This window comes from Elgaria multicarinata, chromosome 7 (genome assembly GCF_023053635.1).
Source record: "Elgaria multicarinata webbii isolate HBS135686 ecotype San Diego chromosome 7, rElgMul1.1.pri, whole genome shotgun sequence".
Lineage (NCBI taxonomy): Eukaryota > Metazoa > Chordata > Lepidosauria > Squamata > Anguidae > Elgaria > Elgaria multicarinata.
In genome coordinates, this window is record NC_086177.1 from 87,361,057 (window position 1) to 87,382,800 (window position 21,744).

Genomic DNA, 21,744 nt, shown 5'->3' on the forward strand with positions numbered 1-21,744 from the left:
TGGAAGATGAAATCCAAAACATGTGGAGGACAACAGGTTGGGGAAGGCTGATATAAGTCCTGACATTAATGTCAGCTTTTCCTCATATTTTTAATAAATGCTAGGAACAGGGATATGCTGAAAAGTGCTTGCAGAGTAAATAGCAAGCCAAGCTCCTGGCTTGACAAAGTGCCATGCAAACAATCTGGGTAATTCAAAAATCCTCTGAGACTATTTTCTGAACTGAAACCTAATGGTCAATAATAATTGCAGCATCTGTAGTTCTTGTGAAAATCATATTAGAGCTAATAATCTGGCAAGGATTGTAGTGAATGATACTTTAACAAGAATAGTTACAGCAGTAGTAACCCAGGATGACTGCTCTCCTTAAAGGAGCAGAGGCATTACTAGTGGCATACAAGATCTTTCCAGATATATCTTGCAACCCATCTTTATATTTTAGGAAGTAGCAGAGGATCAGCTTTCTCCTGCTCACCTTCCCCCTACCTGTGCAGTGTAGAAGATGCCGGTTCTTCTCTGACATGCCTACTTTGTTTTTCTTATATGAGGATTGAATTTTAAAGGATATTACATAGATCTTCTCCATCTCTTTTCATTTAACCTGTGAAAAGATAAAAAGCTGATCTGTTTGCTACCCCTGAGATATAATTTTTCCATTTTCGTGATTTAAGGAAGTTCACTGTGAGTTGTTATAAGAAATTCTGCTGTAAGTTCTTTGCACTTAGAATGTTTGCCACTATAAATAGCTTCTGCCTTTTTAAGAATTTCAGGGCCAAGCTCTTAACTTCTAAACCCTTCAAGATGCATGAGCTTGTTTATCTGATAAATCTGGAGAATTCCTAGAATAAACTAGCAATTAAGTTGGCTTTGTGATAGCTGAACATGAAGTGCTTAAATGTTTTTGAAGTTGCTAATTTTACTTTTGTTCTTTAAGGTTTTTTGGGGACAAGAGCATTTGAACTGCTTAGTTCTTCTGCACAAACATCTGCAGAGTTATCTTGTACAAGAAGACAGTGTGGAGGGGCAAAGTATGGATCACACATATCCAGTACAGATATCTGCAGAGAGAAACCAGTTTTCTAAAACAGAGCATACTTCAGATGATCTGCGAACAGGCCTATTTCAATACATACAAGATACAGGTACAAAGATTGTTTTTAAAATGCACTCCAATTACAAAATAATCAGTAGCAGCCTGTTAAATATAACTTTCCTTTAGCAGGGGTGGGTTTTTTAAAAAAACTAAAAAGCATCTGTTAGAAAAATAGCTTTGGATTTCTTTCCATTTTACTATGACCTTTTAAAACTTAGGGAAATTGCTTTTTTATTTTCTCTCCTTTTGATCCTAAGTGATTTGTTTTTAATTGCTTTGGTCTCATAAACCAGCATGCTCCCTTTTTAGAAATTATATAATCAATTACGGCTTTTCCTTCCCCAATTTGTTAGAGGCACAGAAACTACCCGGTGCCTATGAAGTTGTGTTTTACAATGAAACTGAGGATAATCCAGGAATGATGTTATGGAGATATCCAGAACCCAGAGTGCTCACGCTTGTGAGAATCACACCAGTTCCTTTTAACACTACTGAAGATCCAGATATTAGTATTGCAGACCTTGGAGATGTCCTTCAGGTTCGTAGCATTTTAATTAATTTTGAAAGTATCTTGAAGTGCCAGTGGAAAAAAATTTAAAACACATCTCTGGCTTATAATGAACAAGCAGTTGCGTGAAAGTGTTGTTTCTTAATAGTTTACTTTGAGGTTTTGGGTTGACCAAGCCTGAAAAAATAATAACAAAAAGTCTGGCCCTCTACAGACACAATGCTACTCAGGACAAAAGAATCAGAACTAGGCCATGGGGTTGCAAACTTCCCACTTATGCATATTTGCTTCCCTCATTCCTGGACCAGCCTTGCTGTTAAATCTAAGGCTAATCTACACCAGCAGTCCTTTCGCAAGGGAAGAGGGATAATTGCGAGGGTTGCAAGCGTCTGTGATCAGCACACGCGAGGGAAGTTTCCCAAAAGTAAAGGAGAGCCATTGCAGGTTGTGGCCTCTCCCACACTAGAGGCCTTCAAGAGGCAGCTGGACAACCATCTGTCAGGGATGCTTTAGGGTGGATTCCTGCATTGAGCAGGGGGTTGGACTTGATGGCCTTGTAGGCCCCTTCCAACTCTGCTATTCTATTATTCTATGATTCTATGAACATGTGCCTCATGATGGCGGTTCTGAACGTCTATCAGCAGATGTAGGCAGGAGGCAGATGGGTGTGGGGCATGGAATTTTTTTTTAGTAACTCCTGAGAGATGCACACAGCGCAGACATGTAGCAAAACAAGGGGGGAATAGGTACTGTGTCAAAAATGCGTTGCTGCACAGAGATATATTTGGGGTTTTTTAGGGGGAAAACCACGGTGATGAAACACACTGATGTCCATGCACATGCCCCTGACAGCAAGTTGGCTGTTCGCTGAGCCAGGAGCTCATGCCAAACATCAACAACTTTCCTACAATCCCAACAGCTTTGGGATTGTAGCGAGAGAGACGGAAAAAAGTGACAAAAGCAGTCAGCGATATTCCTGAATAACTGAGTGGTAGACTCAAGATCACAGCTGGATCAGCTGTGCATCATCTGGCCTGGTAGGGACGACATTGATATTATTCTAGAATAAACGGCTCGTATAGACCCGGCTCTAGTTAATAAGAATCCAGGGACAATCCTAAAAACCTATACAGAATCCTAGATTGAATCTGATTTCTGAAAGGGCACTTACTAACAGATATTCATTGGTTTCTCTCTTTCATTCATACATACAAAAGATTTTATTCTGAAATAATCACTATTCAGATGAATCATGAAATACTCACTATTTCTGAATTGCCAAACCTTATTTTGTTTTTTCTGCATATTAGAGATAATGTCCACATTATTTTTATCTGGTCTGCCAATTTGAAGTCTAATGCATCATAAGATAGTATTTAGCCGTTTTTGCCTTCATTGCAGATCTGCTGTTCAATTGCCCTATCAATCTTTAAGAACCAAGGCAACTTGGGAAGACACAATGCTTTTTATAATACAGTATCATGTGCCTTCCCATCTACTTATAGTAGTTGTGCGTATTTGAATGGTTGTACATAAAAGGAAATGTCAAATAATTATGGTTGCAGCTAATTGTTGACTGAAGACATTTTTATGTTGACCGTCCTTGTAGCAGCCTGTCATAGTATTATAGAGTATTATGGAAACTTGTTCTGCTGCCAACATGATAGTCCCAACTGCCAACCCACAGGAGAGAACAATATTGTTGGGGCCAGGAAAAGACACTGTGACTCCACAGTGGCCTTTATAGAAAGTGCCAAAATAATCCCAAATTCACACTATGTGCCTTTTTGAATGCAATGCTAAAGCATAATTTAGTGTTACAGGAATGAGCCTCAGCAAACCTCAAACTCATGTGTTTTCCCTTCTCCTCTTCTAGTACAAGTAGTAGATTTTGAAGGTTCCACTTTTAAAATAACCAGTATTTGTTGTTACATCCAAAGTGAGCAGGGGACTCTGTATTTTGTTCAAACCAGGCAAGATCATAAATGGCAGTTTCAACCTGGCTTGTTTAAACAAACCATACTTTAAACCAAATTTCCCCAACTTCGTACCGTCCAGATGTTTTGGACTATAGCTTCCATTACTCTTGACCATTGGCTGATGGGATTAGTAATCCAATGCATCTATAGGTCATCAGCTTGGGGAAGGCTGGTTTAAACAAACTAGACTTCCTCTTAGTTCAGACTTAGCAAGGAATTCTGAATAGTTTAAAAGCAGTTGCTTCTAATCCCCTTGCAATCATGAACAGGGCGTGGTGAGGGGCGTGCATGAGCCTTAGAGCTTTTCCCATAGTCCTAAACTATGATTTACCATAGCATCCAAAAAGGGGCTGTGACTCTTTAGCCAATAGGCCTGTCAGAAAGCTCTAGAAACAGTGTAAAACAACTTGAAGAGTCTTCATAAGAGAGGTTGCACTCCTGCTATTGTAATTATTTATTGATGCCGTATTTCTTCAATTGTAAGACGCCATCGATTGTAAGACGCACTCTAATTTCAGTACCACCAACAGAAAAAAAAAACTCTAAGACACACCCGCGATTCTAAGATGCACCCCATTTTTAGAGATGTTTATATGGGGGAAAAAGTGTGTCTTAGAATCAAAGAAATAGGGTATATTTAGTTGGCACCATCAGTGTTCATAGTGCTTTACACATTAACCACAAGAAGATAGATTCCCCCTGCTCTCTTCCCACAATTTTCAGCGAAGAAGCCACCATAAGATTTCATGTTGTCCGTGAAATCTTGCAAGATCTCAGAGCGACTGTCGGGGGATCCGACTGGGGCATTGAGAACTGGAGGAGCTGTGAGAGAGAGCACAGATAGCCAGCCAGAGAAAGAGAGTGCTGCATCCTTCTTCAGTAGTTAGAGTGTTTTATGAAGACTGGGGGAGACTCAGATTCAAATCCCCTCTTAGCCATGAAGTTCACTTCATGACCTGGACCTGTCAGCCTCACCTACCTCACAGGATTGTTGTGAAGATAAAAGTGGGAAGTGGGGGGGGGCATGTACACTGCTCTAAATTCCTTGAAAGAATGGAGGGATATAAATCAAATAAATACATACGTAAGTTTTTGTTCAGTTTTGCTGAGGGAACCTTTTTCAGCCTGAGGGCTGAATTCAATTTCAATAGCAGCACTTGGTAGGCGGGGCCAAAGGCAAAAAAGGTGGGACTAAAACACACACAGAAATTGCAGCATATTTCAACTTAAAGCTCTTACTGCCAGTCACTAAGCTTTAGGGGAAGCATTTCAACCTTATAGAATGGGGAAAACTGCACAGAAGCAGGGAAAACACAAAACAGTTGTGGGAAAGGGCGTGGCCATCTGGGAAACCCCTGAGGGCTGGATTTGGCCCATGGGCCTGAGGTTCCCCACCTCTGCTTTAGAGGAAGGTTGATTCATTTAGTCCCATGGTTCTGAAATGTGGGGCAGAAAGTGTGAAGAGGAACCCAGTGACTGTTAAGGGAGTTATTAGTTTCTCTTTATTGATTCACAGTCAAGTTTGTGTGTGCAGTGACTGGACCAGAGACGGAGAGACACTTCTGAATGTTATAAATGCAGGATAGAAAGCAGCAGCAAGCTGTTTTTAAACAGAAATTTTATTTTATCCAATGTAGGTTTTGCATGACATAGTGTGTTTTGTGAGGGGGAGGTGTTTTGTTTTGCTTTTCCCAAGTCATTACTTTCTAGCTAAGGGGTAAACAAAGATGAACTGTATGTAAATGCTGTAATGTGATCTACAGTATGTAAAAAGGGTAAAATCAATGGATCCAGAGGTACTCTTGCGTGAGGTGGAAGACCCATCCCCCGCCACAATATCCATTGATTTCCAGCCTCCTTCACCACATCCCCTGGTGTTCCAAAGGCTCCTCTAACCCTCAAGTCTGGTTTCCAGGGGACAGATAAAATAGGAAAGCTCCATTGGATTGTTGGACCCGGGCCAATCTGTTTTACATAATATAATGGAAATTCATAAGATCAGATGAATTGCATGTTAGATCACATTTGAATTGAGTGGTAGATCATACTAATTGTCTTTGTATTTTTTTTTTTAATAATTCCTGGACTAAGAATGTGTGTGCTTAATATTTTCAGCATCATGTTAACCTATAAATAGCTTGACTTTTTAACACTCTTTTTTGCTTAAAACAGTGGCTCAAGGAAGTGTGGGCTTTGGAGCAATTGGCTTGAGATTTACTGCAAGTCGTAACTTTAGGAAAGATTTGACATGACAGTCAACAGGAAACTAATTATGATCAACGTCAAAGGCATTCATTTTTTCCTCTTAACAGAGAGTACCTCATTTTTGGCTGACTCCATTTCCTTTTTGTTTTGCATTCCCCATTGAGACTACAATGTTGAGCTGGCATTTGAGAGTCTGGGAAAAGGGCTTTTTGGGAAACCACAAATTTTACTGATGTTTGACTCATTTCTCACATTTCAGAAGCAAGTATTTTGGAAATCCAAATAATTTGTGTATGACAAGGTAGTGATTTAAGTTCATAGCATTAGAAAAGAAAGCTATAAAAGTTCTGCCGCACTTATCAACAGCAAGGATTAATGCTTGTCTGTTTTAAAACTCTGCAGTTATACCAAACTGGTTGTCACTTAAATTTTGAATGTGTGATCTATTTCTTTGTTGATTTGGTAAATAAAATGAGCATCATTTTAATACTGTCTACAGTAATAATACCTTTTAGTCCTTAAATTTTGTCTGCTGCAAAATTCCAACCTCCGATGTTTGAATATCAAGAGATTGACTTAGATGAAATGGTGATTTTGCACACGTGGAGCTAGAATGAATGGGGAAGCCCTTGCAGACACTAGCCCTATGTGTGTTCAAGCTCCCATTCCTGCAAACAATTGCTGGATATGTCTATAATTACTTGAGCTATGTGCTTGATTTAAGAAAATGAAGCTCATGTCTAAATTAGAACTTCTCATTTTAGTCTCAAAGTATTAAAGTTTGTGACATAGTAGTACTGTGTTTCCTCTGTTTATAAGAAATTTATTTTCTAAAGCTAAATTATACCCAGGATATGTTCTTTCTCTTCCATTTCCAGTATATCAGGACTTTGCTCTGTTTGATGTGAATATAACTATCCAACTTTTCCAGATAACTGGAAGTGTTATATAAGTCATCTTGAATGATAAAATGCTAGAACTGTATAATCAGAATTATATTGAAATCTATATATGTGGATTTGCCAATGTAGCATTAATATTCCAGTTCTCCATGTGATGCTCAGAAAGAAGTCCTGTAGAAATCTGTTTAGCTTGCTTCCAAACAAATGTGCTTATGATTGGACCGTATTTTCAGAGGTTGTGAGGTTTCATATTGTCTTCTTCGCCTACTAGAAGAAGAAGAAGAAATCCACAAGGTCTTCCCCACACCCACACTGATTTCCAAGTAGAAAATGCCTCCTCTCCAAACTTGATGTTTTCCCCGTTAGGGAAAATCTGTGTGCAGAAATTTAAGTGTAAGAGATGAGAGATCTGATCACTGTTCTCCATCTCCATACTCTCTTCTAGTTTGGCCCTGAAACCACAACTTGGCGTAGATTTCAGGGGAACTGTGAGATTTATCTCAGAGAGGGATGCAGCTCCAGGGAGGCTACATGCATTCCCGAGGCTGGCTCCTGATTTGTTAACTCTGATTAATGGGAAACCAGCATTGCATTTGCACCAGCTCTGTTACTACATATTTGTTTGAGGTCATTTGTAATTTACAGAATGTGTTGTGCATTTGGATAAGACTTTTAACTCTTATGCGTGCTTTCAAGAAAGAAAGAAAGAAAGAAAGAAAGAAAGTTATTGGCCTGAAGTAAAATCCTTTGAATATTAATGGAAGTTGTGTATAGATTCATGAGCCAGCGTTTCAGTTTCCTGAGCCCAAGAGGTAATGGAAAAAATGGCTCAGTAAAGCCTAGTGGTAGAGCACATGCTTTGCATATATAAGGCTCCAGGTTCAATCTCCAGCATCTGTGACCCAGAGAACTGTTGCAAGCCAGAGTAGGTAGTACTGGGCTAGATGGACTAATAGTCTAGCTCACAATCAAGCATTGGTGTGTGTGTGTGTGTGTGTGTGTGTGTGTGTGTGTGTGTGTGTGTTCATTACTTTTATTAAAAATATTTTTGACTTCCTTTTAGGGTACAATTTCCAGACTAACCATGTTAGTCTGATGCAGTAAAAACAACAAAAAGTCCTAACACATTTATTCTAAAGACTAACACATTTATTCTAGCATAAGCTTTCACGGACACTGTCCATTTCATTAGATGTATGAAGTGTTAACCTCAAATTAGCAGTTTTATAGACACAGGCTAAGGAGGCAGGGATATGTAAACTATGTTTTCAGAGGGAGCTGAAATGCAAAACAATACCTTAACTTGCCTTTTACAAGTTCGGTGACTATACTGGCATCATTATGTACATTGTACATTGATGGTGCTATATTAATAATAATAATAATAATAATAATAATAATAATGTAGTGTGATAAAACAAAAGAAAAACCTCTTTGTCTTTATTCAAACCACAGGAAATAGAGCTGGATCTCTTGATGAACTGAATTCCTTTGTTCAGGAATGGCCATCTTAAAGTCATTGACAGAGACTGTGTTCACAAGATCATATGCCGGGGAGATTTGCATAATTGCAAAATAATTGTGTGGGCTGTTTTAGGGTTCTGGGGTGGCTTATTAACCATGGCAACAAGCCACCCTTGCCGGGTTCATATGATATAGCAAGTGGCACTGACGAGGGTAATTATGCCAGTCAACCCACCCAGCTCATGACCGGCACACTCAGCAGGGGAAATAAGCTACCATGGTTTATTTCCCCCTCCGTGACTTGGGCGAACAGGTCCAGAATGTCCTGGAAGGTTGAAATGTTCCCCCACTGGTTCTTGAACTTTGCCATTCCTTATTTCAGATTTATTATTTTGTGTAGAAACTGGCCAGTATGTCCTATGTAGTTTGGAGTAGGGCATTGCTGGCAAATGATGGCATATATCACATTACAGGCTGAGCGGGTGTATGAGCCCATGATGTTATGTATGGAATTATTAGATCCTGTAATAGTGCTGCCAGAGTAGATATAGGGGCAGAGTTGGTACCTGTATCTACCATGAGAGAGTCTAGTTTCGATATCTGAATCTGTTATGAGGTCTGTTGTGGCTGGTGAGTCTACTTTTTGGATTGGATGGCTATCTGTAAGCAAATACAGGCCTACCACCCAAGGCGTATGAGAGGATAGTGTCATTGTTCAGGATGGGTTGTAGATCACTGATGATACATTTGAATGGACTTGGCTGAGAACTATAGGTGACAAGAAGTTGTGTTCTATTGGGTTTTTCTTTTTCTGGGTCTGTCCTGTAATAGATTATTCCTGGGTATCCACCTGGCTCTATTCATCTGTTTATTCACTATGTTGGGTGGGTTTTGTAATCTGAGAAATGCCTGGTTCCTTAAGCTGTAAGTCTCCGATTGGGTTTGTACGACAACCTTTTCAGATCACTTACTTTGTTTGCATTTTTTTTCGTTTTGGAGGCTTCTAAATTGTTCAAATGGGTTCATACTTTCATTTAGTATTATTTTTGCCCTGGTCCTTTGCAGTTGTGTGCAGATTGGCTTCTGTGCTGTCTTTCCTTGTCAATGTCCTTGTATGATACCTACTCTACTTCAGTACTTCTTTTGACAGCTGGAAATTGACAGGATGAGACTACATATAGCAGACAGGCAGGTCTATGCTCTTGCGTGCTTGCAAAAAACTGAATAATAATAATAATAATAATAATAATAATAATAATAATAATAATAATAGACACTATTGATGCATTTTTGAGGCACCTCTCAAAAGGTGGCAAATGATGTAAGTGCTACGAAAAGGGGTAGAAATCGGAGAGGGAAGGAGGCCGGGAAAGTTACCCACTGTAGGGATGAGGAGACAAGACAGGTTGCCATGCAAAGGACACTGTGATATGTGCAAGGAGCAGACTAGAGGAATGAGGAGGAAAGAAGCATGCCAAGTCACTGCATGCCCAATCATTGTCAGGAATAACACAACTTGTGAAAAAACAAACAACCTATGGTGCCTTATTCTTCAGGATAGTTTAGCATGATGTGTGAACCAGCCCTCTGTCTGTTGAATCTGAGCTGATGTGGTTGTATTGTTGGGCTTGTCTGTAGACAATGGATTTTCTGGTGTGTTCTGCATTGAAGCTGGAAGCATGTAGGTATGTGTAGCGATTTGTGGATTTCTGATATAGGGTCGTGTTTATATCCACCAGCTGATATACCCAGCATTGCTCAGGTCTGTGAATAATGTTTATAACATTTATTTGATATATAATAAATTACTATGCAACTTATTCATCATTAGTTTGGTTGTTGTTTTTTAGTTTGGTTGAGTTAGTAAATTGTTTTGTTAGAATAAATGGAAAACTGTTTTAATAAGAACTGTATTTTAAATCAGAGCTTCGTGATAAACCACATTTTTTGTTTTATCTGAAATGCCTACACCTTCCATCATGCCTTGGCCAGAGCAGCCATCTAAACTTCAAAAACAATCAGGACACACAACACCCTTTCTACCAGCTAAAAAAGATACAAACCTAAACAATATGTTTTCAAAATATACCCAGCATTGGCCAGATATCTCAATAACATATAGTAGGGAAGCAGATCCACCATCTTAAAGTAGCAGGCTGGTGCTAGGCCTGTGAGTTAACCTTTAAACAAATTAAATTCATTTCCCCTTCTCTCTTACCCTCACAACAGCCCTTCTAGGTAGGCCTGTCCTAGACCAGTGAGGTAACTTTGAAACAAATTAAATTAGTTTCTTCTTCTTCTCTTTCTCTCCCCCTCAATGCCTGGCCAGGGCCGTCTTGAAGCTGTTGTCATGATTTTCCTTGTCCCCACAGAAAACAAAAACTACAACTCCCAGCATGCCTTTTGCCTAGAGCTGCAACCTCCTTCCCTTCTGCTCCTGATGGGGCCTAGTAACTGACCCAGGTGCTCTCCCTTCAGGCCCAGGATGGTGAGCCACTTCCAGATGATGGCTGCCACAGCCTGATAAACCTTCCCTCCCAGCCAAGGTTATTGAAACAGAAGAGAGAATGGTGGAATGACTGATAGCTAAGGCTAGAATGGAATGGTGGGCGGAGTTAGTGGCAGTTGGGGAAAGTCAGTTAGTGGGGGCCGAGTTAGAACTGAGTTAGTTACACCTCCCAGCATGCCTTTGGCAGCCTCAGGTGCCCATGTCTTCTAAGAGGCACTTTCCTCCTCTCGTGGCTCATGCTGCTCCTTAGCAGAGCATTGAGGAGTGGCATTGCCAAGGAGGGGAGGTAGGCAGCTGTCAGTGGATGTATACAACTCTGGCCAAGTCCTGCTGGGACAGCCACAGCCCACACTTCTCACCCACGAAGTGCTCCATCAGGAGCCTGTACTGAAGGGCCGGGCCTGGGCACTTGCTCACCTCTAGACATGCGCAGAGTGCTTCCTTTTCCTCCCTCTTAAGGGTGAAGGGTGTGCATGTGCTTCTCTCAGTTTCTGAGAAAACCGATATCAGGACAGGGTGCCTTTGAGCATGTCCAGAGTTTGCCCCCCTCAAAGACATGCTGTTGTATCTAGTTATGATTTTAAAACCACACATGGCAGGTGGGAGGAGGCACCGCAAATGAATGCAGCCCATTTATGTGCGTTGTTTCCTTTTATGTGGAACTAGCAAAAAAGCCCATCATACGACAGGTGTAGAGGAGTAGGTGAGGAGGTTAGTGGGTTTTGGCCCTTCTGCTAGGCTGGAAGCTCCTGGCAGTTATCTTTCTTCGGAACTTGGAACTTCCATAGAAGGCCGCAGTTCTGAGAAACGTCGCTAGAAGGCGCCAGAGGGCAAAACCTAGAAGTGGCTTGGAGGAGCCCTCTGGCCTTCTATCTTGGAACTTCCCTAGATGGCAGTTATTTTTCTTGGTAGATGGCGGTTATTTTTCTTGGAACTTCCATAGAAGGCCCTGTGAGATCAGAATTTTTAAACATGCAAATAGGAGAGAATGCAGAGGCAGTGGATTAGCTATAAGTGCAAATAGGAGAGACCATGCAATTAGGAGAGAAGGCAGAGGCAGTGGATTGGCCTACTGGTTGGTGATGCCACAATGACATCACCAACTAGTAGGCCAATCCACTGCCTCTGCCTTCTCTCCTGTTTGCATAAGTGGCTTGGAGGAGGCCTCTGGGCATATATATATATTGGGTTGACTGTTTGAGACTCAGCTTAGGAATCATAATAGCCGCAAAATGCCAGTAAGTCTTGCCTTCCACCCAAGGCATGCTGGGAGTTCTGTCCAAGGCATGCTGGGAATTGTAGGCATAAACCTAGTTTTTAAATTAAATTCTTTAAAAAATACTTAAAACCCCCAAAATTCATGTTTTTAGATTTTTTCTGATCCATGTACATGAAGACCAGTCTGGGTGAACAGCGTTAAGGCAGTACCATATGTGGAAGTGGGTAAACATTTCAGGACATATGTGACACACATATACTTTCCACTTTATACTGTAGGTAGAGATTATGTAGTTGAACTGTCATATCCAGAAAGTGAAACTGTTTTGTGGACTGTTCTAACTTCAGTTTGATGGTGGCATGTAAGTTATTGATCTCCTGATTGAACTTTGTCAGGGCCTCTTGTCCCTGAGTGCAGATAATACAGATGCTGTCAATGAATCTCAGGAAGCGAAGAGTGAAATGGGAAAAACCAGACCACCAGAGGTTTGCCACTCTTGATTTAAGGTTTTAAAGGTTAAAACCAGCACATTAAAATGGGTTCAGAAACTCAACGAATGCAGCTGGCGCATCAAGTGTCACATGAACTGACTGCCTAACATTCACCAATATATTTATTTATTTATTTAAGGATTTTTATGCCGTCATTCAGCCAAAAAAGGCAGCTGCGTTTTGAACCAGCTGAAGTTTTGGAGCCATCTTTAAAGAAAGCCCCACGTATAGTTCATTAGAGTAGTGCAGTTTGGAGGCCACTAGTTTTGTGCACACACACATGCACACACATCTCTGAAGCACTGCTGCTACGTAATCTCCATACATTATGTGTCAATTTGTCTGTCCTAAAGTGCTTTTATTTGCACAATATGTGATTGCCCTCTTCCTCAGAGATGGTTGAGGACAAAATAAATGTCAAGCATGTTGGATCATCCAAGGTGAAATGTGGAATACCTATGTGGGTAGTTCAGTTTGAAATATATTATAGCAGCTCTGTATCTGTGGGTCGGAAAGCCAAATAGCAAATATTAAGAGCAGAATTCTTGTACAATGCCTTTCTGTCTATATTTGCAGTGAAACTTCTCAGTGACCTCCAAGGTATGCATGCAATAAAAGACGAGAGAAGCATTTCTCATCTGAAATTGGTTTGATTCTTATCAACATATTTCTTTATTTCCATATACATGCATGTGCGTCATACATTGTTTCTCTCTGTGCGTTTTTATTAAACTGATTTTTATTTTATTTTTTTATTTTTTAATGAGAATAAACCCAGCCTCTGTGGCACATTATAATCCACAGCTCCACTCAGCACACCTGCATTTGCTCTAAACCTAGTAGCTTGATGAATTGATAAGATAAGCTGGCCACATGCTTTTTCTAAAAATAAAGGAATGTTACATATTTCTTCCTAAAGGTTAAAAAGTATTTCTCAGGGCTCTTGAATTACCATATTCTGATACCAAGGGAAAATAAAACCTCAGCTTAGAGTCTTGTTTGTACTTAGAGGGCTTTCCGGACAGGAAGGCAATCTTGATGCAATGCAGTAAGCCACAATACCAGTGGGGCATTACAGGTGAAAAACGCACAGCTGTACCCTGTATCACAGTGTATTACAACTGTACAGTGGAATATTTCCTGTACAGAAATAGGGTTTGGTTAACTTTGGTTCCCAAGAGTAGATCACATTAAAATGTTATAAAATCATGATTTCCTGCATTTGAATACTTGTGGTTTCTCAACTGGTTCCAATATTACAAAGGGGTTTTTATGGCTTCTATTAGTTGAAGATGTATAGAAGCCTCTTTCTAAAGTCATCTGAAAGGCAGAGAGATATGTAAAAAGAGAAGTATTTTTTTCATGCAAACCTGACTTCTCCGGCATATCAGCTACATCTGAACATATATGGTTTGTTTTATAGCACATAATATGTATTCCAGTGTTAGTGGAATGGGTATACAATGTACTAGCTGCTGAACCCTGCTTTGAAGCAACAGTAAGTGTAATAACCTGGAAGTAAAATGCAGGGTTTTTCCCTAATTATCTGAATACTGGAGAAGGACAATAGGTTCAAGACAGGAGCCCTACTGTTGACTATTTGTGAATAACTTTGTTGTTGCTTGTTGTTATGTACTGCAAATTACTTCCTCTGACTTTCAACGTAATGACAGCTTGCATACACAATAGCCACTCTTTAATACGATATCATAAAGCATAGGAATGTACAAAGCTAGGAAGTGGTCTCATACCAAATCAGTTGCTCTGACTGTCAAAAACTCTCCAGGATCTCAGGCAGGTCTTTCACACTAGTAGCTGCATACTTCGTCCTTTTCATTCTGCTCTACCGCAGAGCTATGGCTTGTCCCCTAATTTAGGGCATTTAAGTTGGTTTCAAAGCTGTTTAACTGCCATGTGTGATGTTTTACTGTTTGTTGCCAATTTGTATAATGTAAGTATTTGTAATGTTTAAATGATAAGTGCCATTTAAGATGTAAGTGCTGTGCGACAGCAAATACAAGGTTGGTAAGTAGTTAAATCTAGTGGGAGAGAGTGGAGAGAATATGAAGTGAATGCTGATTGGCTGGTGGTTCAAAGGTCTGGATTGGTTGTAAGTAGTGAGGGGGAGGAGTTAAGGGAAGCAGTAGAAGTGCGTGTGAGACAGAGTGGGAGAGTTAGGGTCTGCTAAATTTGAAGTTAAGATCTGGGGTTTGGTGAGAGTGTAGGAACAACAGCTTTTATTATTTTGGGAACAGAGTGACTGGGAGGAGAGAGTGTAGAATAGGGGGTAGCGTAGGCAGGATTGCAAATGAAACTGTATGAAACAAACAAGCATTGAACCTGATGAAACCATAAGCTATGTAACTGCATAACCTTACTTATTGTTAATTAAAGTTCTTTCTGCTTCATGAACTGGAGTGGATTCTTGGAGTGCCTGAGGTAGGGCACAGTGGTCAATAATGGCAGCGGTGAAGGAGTAGGGAAAATAGAGAGTGCAGGGCTGGTTGCTGTGAGACCAAAAAGGGTCAGGGTGCAGCATTCGGATGACCCACCCCATAGTTGGGATCTGTTGATTTAAGGAGAGAAATAAAGGAGGACCATCGGGTTCCATGATATCAAAACCATCACACCATGGTTCCCAGCACTAGGAACTGTACTTTTGTGAAGGGGCTTCACATCTACAACCATGTATTCCTCAGGTTCTCACACAACTGCAGTCCCACAAGCCATCACTGAGGGAGCAATCCCATGTCCCCTAGATAGCGTCTGGGGGACATAGAACTTTTCAGTTTCTGCGATCCAAGGTCAGAACCGGGCTCCAATTGCGGAGCCCAGAATCCACGGTCCCCTCCACCTCCCTCACATAGCCAGTGCGGTTGTGTCAGTGCCGGCTACGTCTTTGCACTCAGAAACAGAGAGTAGAGATGGGTAAATGTGGTACGTCCCAGGGTAGGGAGGGAAGGAGACCAAGGAAGCAGCTCCCTATGCATGCCCCAGCCCCCTTCATCCCACTCAGAAGCCCCACTGCTAAATCACCTGTGTAGTGAAAATGCAGGCCGCCTCTCTGCTCTGGCTGCCCTGCATTGGATACTTGGAGGCTGCCAAATGTCTCGATAGGATTGCCCAACTTGTGTTCTTATTTTAAATTTGTCGTCTAGATGTGCCTTACAGTAGAGATGTAAAATTTCTGGAAATTTTGACGCCATGGGTGGGGGGAATGGGTTTTTCTGGGGGTTTCGGAAAAACACGGAAATTTTCAGAAAAATTGAAATAATGCAATATTAGCACTTTTTACAGATTGAAAGTCACTTTGTTACTTTAGTAACATAAAATGTAATTATGTCCAAGTTGGTTTGGCATAAAATTATTACATTTGGTATATTAAAAGTACAGTGTATTCAAACAATTATTACAAATTTAATTTACTTTTTTACTTTTTTTGGTAACAAATGGAGCTACAACCTCCTGAACTGTTAGGAACACCTGACCTGTAAGGAACTTCTTTGGTTCTGCCAGTTTATGAGGAGCAGGCAAAAAATCAATTTAAAACAACAACAGAAGAAACCACCAACATTAGTAACAAAGAACATTATTTATGTTTCCACTAGTCCTCCAGTGTCAAGACATAAAGCACCATTCCCATAAAAAGAACTTTGTTTCTTTCTTTATTTAACAAGAAAGCAGTAGAAATGTTCCTGCCAGTACAAAGCAAAATTGCTGCTGCTGAATACAGTACATTTTAATACTACCTTACAAAGTCAGTTGTATTGTAAAGTTTTTGTGCGCTTACCTATGCATTTGTAAAATTGATATGACCATGACTTGAAACAACAAATAAACATACATAAAAAGAACAGAGAAAAAAAGGGGCACCAAGATTCAATGAATATGCATGAAATTTAATCAGACTCATTTTCTGACCTATAGCTATCACTATTAGTTTCCGTCTCTGCTTCAATGGCAGTGCCCCCTAGAGGCAGAAATGCATCTTGCTCTTGCATTTGAGAGTTGTAGTTTCAGTTTGCAACCTAGGACTTGCTTGTCCTTGGTGCACAGACATTGTAACTATCTGATATTGTACAGTTTTTAGAAATCATTTGGAGAAGTAAATATCTGAACACCTTGTCTTAAACATTTTATTCATCAGGCTAAAATGAAGCATCCTGTAATCGGTTTTTTCTTCATTTTCCCCCCCAATTTTTCAGAAAAAAACCCAAAAGAGGCTTCGGGGAAAAAATGGGGGAAAATGTTTTTTCCCCGAGCTTTCACATCTCTACTTACGAGTAAAGACAAGATGGTCTTTACTTCTTTATTGTGTTATACGCCTTTCTTCCAGAGAACTCAAAGTGATGGCTGTTAGCTTGGGCATGGGTATAGTCCCACACACGTTTAGCAACCTATCTGGACTGTGCCATGATATCAAAACGTTGTCGGTCTTCATTCTGTTCAGTGTTTGATGCCAACGTGATTAGGGAAGAGGGAGAGAGACAAGTGCACCACAGGTCGTACTAGTCAGTCAAGCCATTAATCTTGCTTGCTTACTTGTGTATTTATTAAATTATATATTGCTCCAAAGTCTAATGAGCAATTTTACCACAAAATGCAATAAAATAACAAACATTTGCAAAGTAAACACAGGCAGTAGGGCAAGGGACGAAAGACTGCCACTAAAGCACTGATGCAATTAAAATCTCATTGAAATAAAAAGGTTCGCACACATCACTGGAAAGTCCTGAGGAATTGTGCCAAGGTCACTGGGATTGAGCTCCATAACTGGAGCAGAATCACTGAGAAGGCTCTAGATCTTTTAGCTATGTACTATACTCTGTATTGCTGGGGCAGTTCCTCAGATGACTTTAATGCATTGAGGAAGGGGGGGTGTATATTAGAGGAGGCATTGTTTCAGATAGGCAGGATCTAGGCCATATATAGCTTTGAAGGTCAAAACAAGCATTTTCAATTGGGCCTGGAAACAGGTAACCAGTGAAGGACGGGTGTGATACCAATGGCCTGAGAAGTTGTTGGGGTATCTATATTTGTAACGATTTTATTATATTGTAGTTCTTGTGATGGTTTTATTGATGGTGGTTTTATCTCCTGTGATTTGTATATTAGCTATTGCGCTGGTAATTGTGTGTTTGTGTTGAGTCTTAGGATTTTTTAGAAGATTGGTATATTTCATTTTTATTGTATAATGTTCTATTTGATTTTACTATTTGAATGATGCCTGATGAATTCGTATGCCCTGATTTCAAGCCAAAGTGCGATGTCAGTCTGAGCCGCCAAGGCAACCTGCTATCTGAGCCAACAAAGTGGGTTTGGAAGTGATTTTAAAAAAATGTACATCCCAAAGTTCATCATACCTCTGATTTGCAAAAACATACATCTTCCATTGGGTTGCATCACTTTTGTAACTTCAATATAGTAGTTCATTGCTTACTTTCACATAGTGTTCTCTATATTGTGTCCCAGATTTCCCCCCCAGAAATTTAGTTTCAGGATCTAGCATCATGAGAATTTGTTTAATATTAGGCATCTCTCTCTCTCTCTGTCTCTGTCTCTCTCTCTTCACTGAACCTCCAAACATGCACATTAAGGATTAGAGTAAAGCTTTCAGATTAGAGGCCCAATTCCTGAGCAACTCTCATTTTACAAATTAATCACTGACTAGGAGGTATGTTAAGATTTGTCATTTGTGTTTATCCATAGTGTTTTGTTGAACCATATTGATGTGCCTCAAGTGATGTTCAGGTGGCACATTCACTCGAGGGAAATATTGTGGAAAATTTTAAAAAAAGGAAAACTAGAGATGAAATAATATTGGCTTCCAAAGAACATTGATAACCTTATGAAATGTAGATCATTAGTTTTCTTTGCGTAAGTGTGTCGGTAATTTTTTAAAAGGAAATCCATTGTAGAGCCAATAGATTTCTCCTTCTCAGGAAGCTTGAGTTAAAATCACAGCAAATTTTGTCCTCTGTTTTATTTTACTTGTTTTAGTTACGTGGGCATGGTAAGAGACGATAAAGTCCGTCCATACACAAATCGATACATTTCCTGTATAATGTGTGTGCTTTGCTTTACAGTAGTTTTCTCTGGAAAGGAACCCTTAAGAGAAACTACCGTTTATGTAGTAAATATGTAAGGCAGATCCAGCAAACCTAAGCATGTTTATGAGCCTTTTATTTCAATGGAGAAGTTAAGCTTCAGCTATTGGGTGGTATGTTGTTGTTTATTCGTTCAGTTGCTTCCGACTCTTCGTGCAATAAATAAGTAAATAAATAAATACATATTTAACTCTCTCCAATTAAAACTGGCCACTTCAAAGGTGTTACGTTTTTATGAGGAACCTTAGATAACAACCATGTAGCTTCAATCTTGCCACTGTTGTGTTTAGAACCTCAGTACAAATGTATTTTGCTGGTTTTCTTTCTCCTAATTTTCCCATCAGCCATCTGTGATAAAACACAAATGCTCAGTTCAGACAACACATTTCTCTAGGCCTTGGGAAAACTCCACTCAATAAGAACATAAGTGCCATGCTGGATCAGACCAAGGGTCCATCTAGTCCAGCACTCTGTTCACACAGTGGAAAACCAGCCATCAGCCAGGGACCAACAAGCAGGACGTGGTGCAACAGCACCCTCCCATCCATGTTCCCCAGCAACTGGTGCACACAGGCTTACTGCCATGAATACTGGAGATAGCACACAGCTATCAGGGCTAGTAGCCATTGATAGTCTTTGCCTCCAGGAATTTATCCAACCCCCTTTTAAAGCCATCCAAATTGGTGGCCATCACTTCATCTTATGGTGGTAGTGAGTTCCATAATTTAACTATGCGCTGTGTGAAGAAGGACTTCCTTTTATTTGTCCTGGATCTCCCACCAATCAGCTTAATGGGATGTCCCCTGGTTCTAGTATTTTGAGAGAGGGAGAAAAAGTTCTCCCTATCCACATTCTCCATACTATGCATAATTTTGTACACCTCTATCATGTCTCCCCTTAGCCTCCTTTTTTCCAAGCTAAACAATCCCAGTTGATGTAACCTTCCCAAATAATTGAGTTTGTAGGGGGTACTCAGCACACAACATTTTCTAACTCCACCATTGTGTGACTGTGGGCTCCCTTGGAATTGAGTAAAAGTCAACATGACATTTGATTGACAGTTCCTCCACCCGCTCTCCTTCCCCAGGCCTCCTGATGGTATCCCATCAGCCATTGCTGCAACAACAACAAAACCAATCCCAGTGGCTAACTCAGTAGCCAGTCGGAGAAGTCAACTCAACACAATGGGAAACTCCACGGAGCCCTCCACACAACACAACAGTTGTGCAGGAACTGTCCTCTGCACAGTGTGGATATTCAGCATGGAGTATTCTCTAAAAAAAACTCCACCGTTGTATGGAGTTCCCCCCACCCACCCAGACAGCATATTCACAACCGTGGTGTGAAAACTCCGCCACAGAATTCTAAAACCACTGTTGAGAAACGTGTTGTCTGAACTGAGCCAAAGGATGTGGTTGAAGCATGGTCTTTATCTTAACAGTCTTGATTGACCTTAGGTTATCTCTTCTATTGGTTTACCTCTTCTATTACTATTTCAGAAAATAGCCAGAGGGATGCTTTACACAAAACAGTTTTCTACATAGATAATATTGTTTGCTACTTTTGAGTATTGCTGTCCCACTTGTCAATCCTCAAAAAGCTCTCAGGACAGCTTGCAAAAAAGTTTAAAAACAAATTTAAAACTATAAGACTTATTAAACCAGCAAAACAACATAAAATCAACTTGAAAAAAGCTAGTGTCATGCAAGTTAAAACACAAGCTTAAAACAAAAGATCTAAAAGGCTTGGGCAAATCAAAAGATCTCTCCTAGTACTGAAAACGCAAGGCCAGGTGAGCCTCTCTAAGGGGGGCATTCCGAAGAGGGGGTGCCACCACTGACAAGGCTCTATCTGGGGATACTACCTGTTTCATCTCCAAAGGAGGAGAGACCAAAAAATGGGCCTTGGAAGAAGATCACAACAGCCAGGCATGTTAGTGTGGCAAGTCCTTAAGCTACGCTGGTCCTAATGCATTTAGGACTTTGAAACTAGCACAATTGTGAATTGTGCTCAGAAATGGATCAGGGAATCAGTATATTTTTATGACAGGGGAGATCTGTTCCACATGTCTGGTCCCAGTTAGCAACCTAGCTGCTGTATTTTGAACCAACTGCTATAATTTGAACAAAGGCAGCCTCATGAAAAATGCATTACTGTAAAATTTCAACAGGATGTTAACCAGAGCATGGTTAACTGTGCCCAGGCTATCACCATGCAGGAGGCTGCAACTGACACACTGATGAACAGTGATTCATGCCATAGAAACCACTTGGGCATCCAAACATCAGGTTGGCTCTAATCGTACTCTCAAGCTGTGAGCCTTTTCCTCTAGGGGAGAGTGCAACCCCAATACAAAACAGCCGGAACATCACCTTTCACATCAGACAAACCACCGCCATGGTACTGGGATTCAGCTTCATTTTTTTGGTTCTCATCCAGTTGGTGGGGCAGAGCAATATTCCTCCAGCACTAGTATCTGGAATTGGCAAACCAGGTAGGTATGGGGTCACTGAAGAACTAGGCCACCAGTTCCTACGTTGGACAACAAAGACAAAAGGATACCATGATTGATGATATCAGAAGAATTACATGGGTCTCGCTCTTCCTGTTCTCCTGGCAGAGGTAAACAATGACCAAAGTTGACAGTGCCAGTTTCAGGCCAGAAACTGGATTGAAATGTATCCAGATAATTGGCTTGAGCACCTGGCTCAAAAAGGATAAATTTATATCCTGTCAATAATTGAAAAAATCACCAGCATCTAAGGAAGTTTTTTTCAGGAGCTGTCACCTGACTGCCTCTTTCAGGCCACTTCATCTCATGAAGAGTGTATGAGGTAAAATATGGTGTCAATTTTGATACAGAATATTAATGGCCAGCCCCTTCCTCTGTTGCTCATGGTTACCAAAGTTCTGTTGTTCAAGACTGGCTTATTTCCTTTTAACTTGCTCTTAAATTCTTAGGATTAGTGCATGTGAATGGACGCACCCATGCACCTGATCAAGCACTCTGGTCCATGTGCACATTTCTTCATTCAGGAATATGCACAACCAGTCAAACATTCAGCATGAATGTTTATCGGAAGAGATTAATTTGTGGTGGCAAAGCTTTGACCCACAGAACCCACATTGATACCCAAGCTACCCTAAGGGTAACTTTGTCATCTGTATCATCCTGACAAATGGCAAGGAGAATTTTACCACACATTAGGTACAGAAGTATCCTAAAATGGTAATCTGTATACTGTTGTGTGGTAAGAAGAAGTCAAA

The 21,744-nt window shown here is 40.4% G+C and overlaps 1 protein-coding gene across 1 annotated transcript in view; it reads left to right on the forward strand.

Annotated features, from left to right (window-relative positions):
• The window catches only part of VPS13B (vacuolar protein sorting 13 homolog B), a 434,090-nt gene that overhangs the window by 338,854 nt on the left and 73,492 nt on the right, over nucleotides 1-21,744 (forward strand). Inside the window, exons 38-39 of the mRNA XM_063130990.1 lie at nucleotides 935-1,142; nucleotides 1,447-1,631. Of these exons, the coding sequence (XP_062987060.1) occupies nucleotides 935-1,142; nucleotides 1,447-1,631 (393 nt within the window). The remainder of the gene's footprint in view (nucleotides 1-934; nucleotides 1,143-1,446; nucleotides 1,632-21,744) is intronic.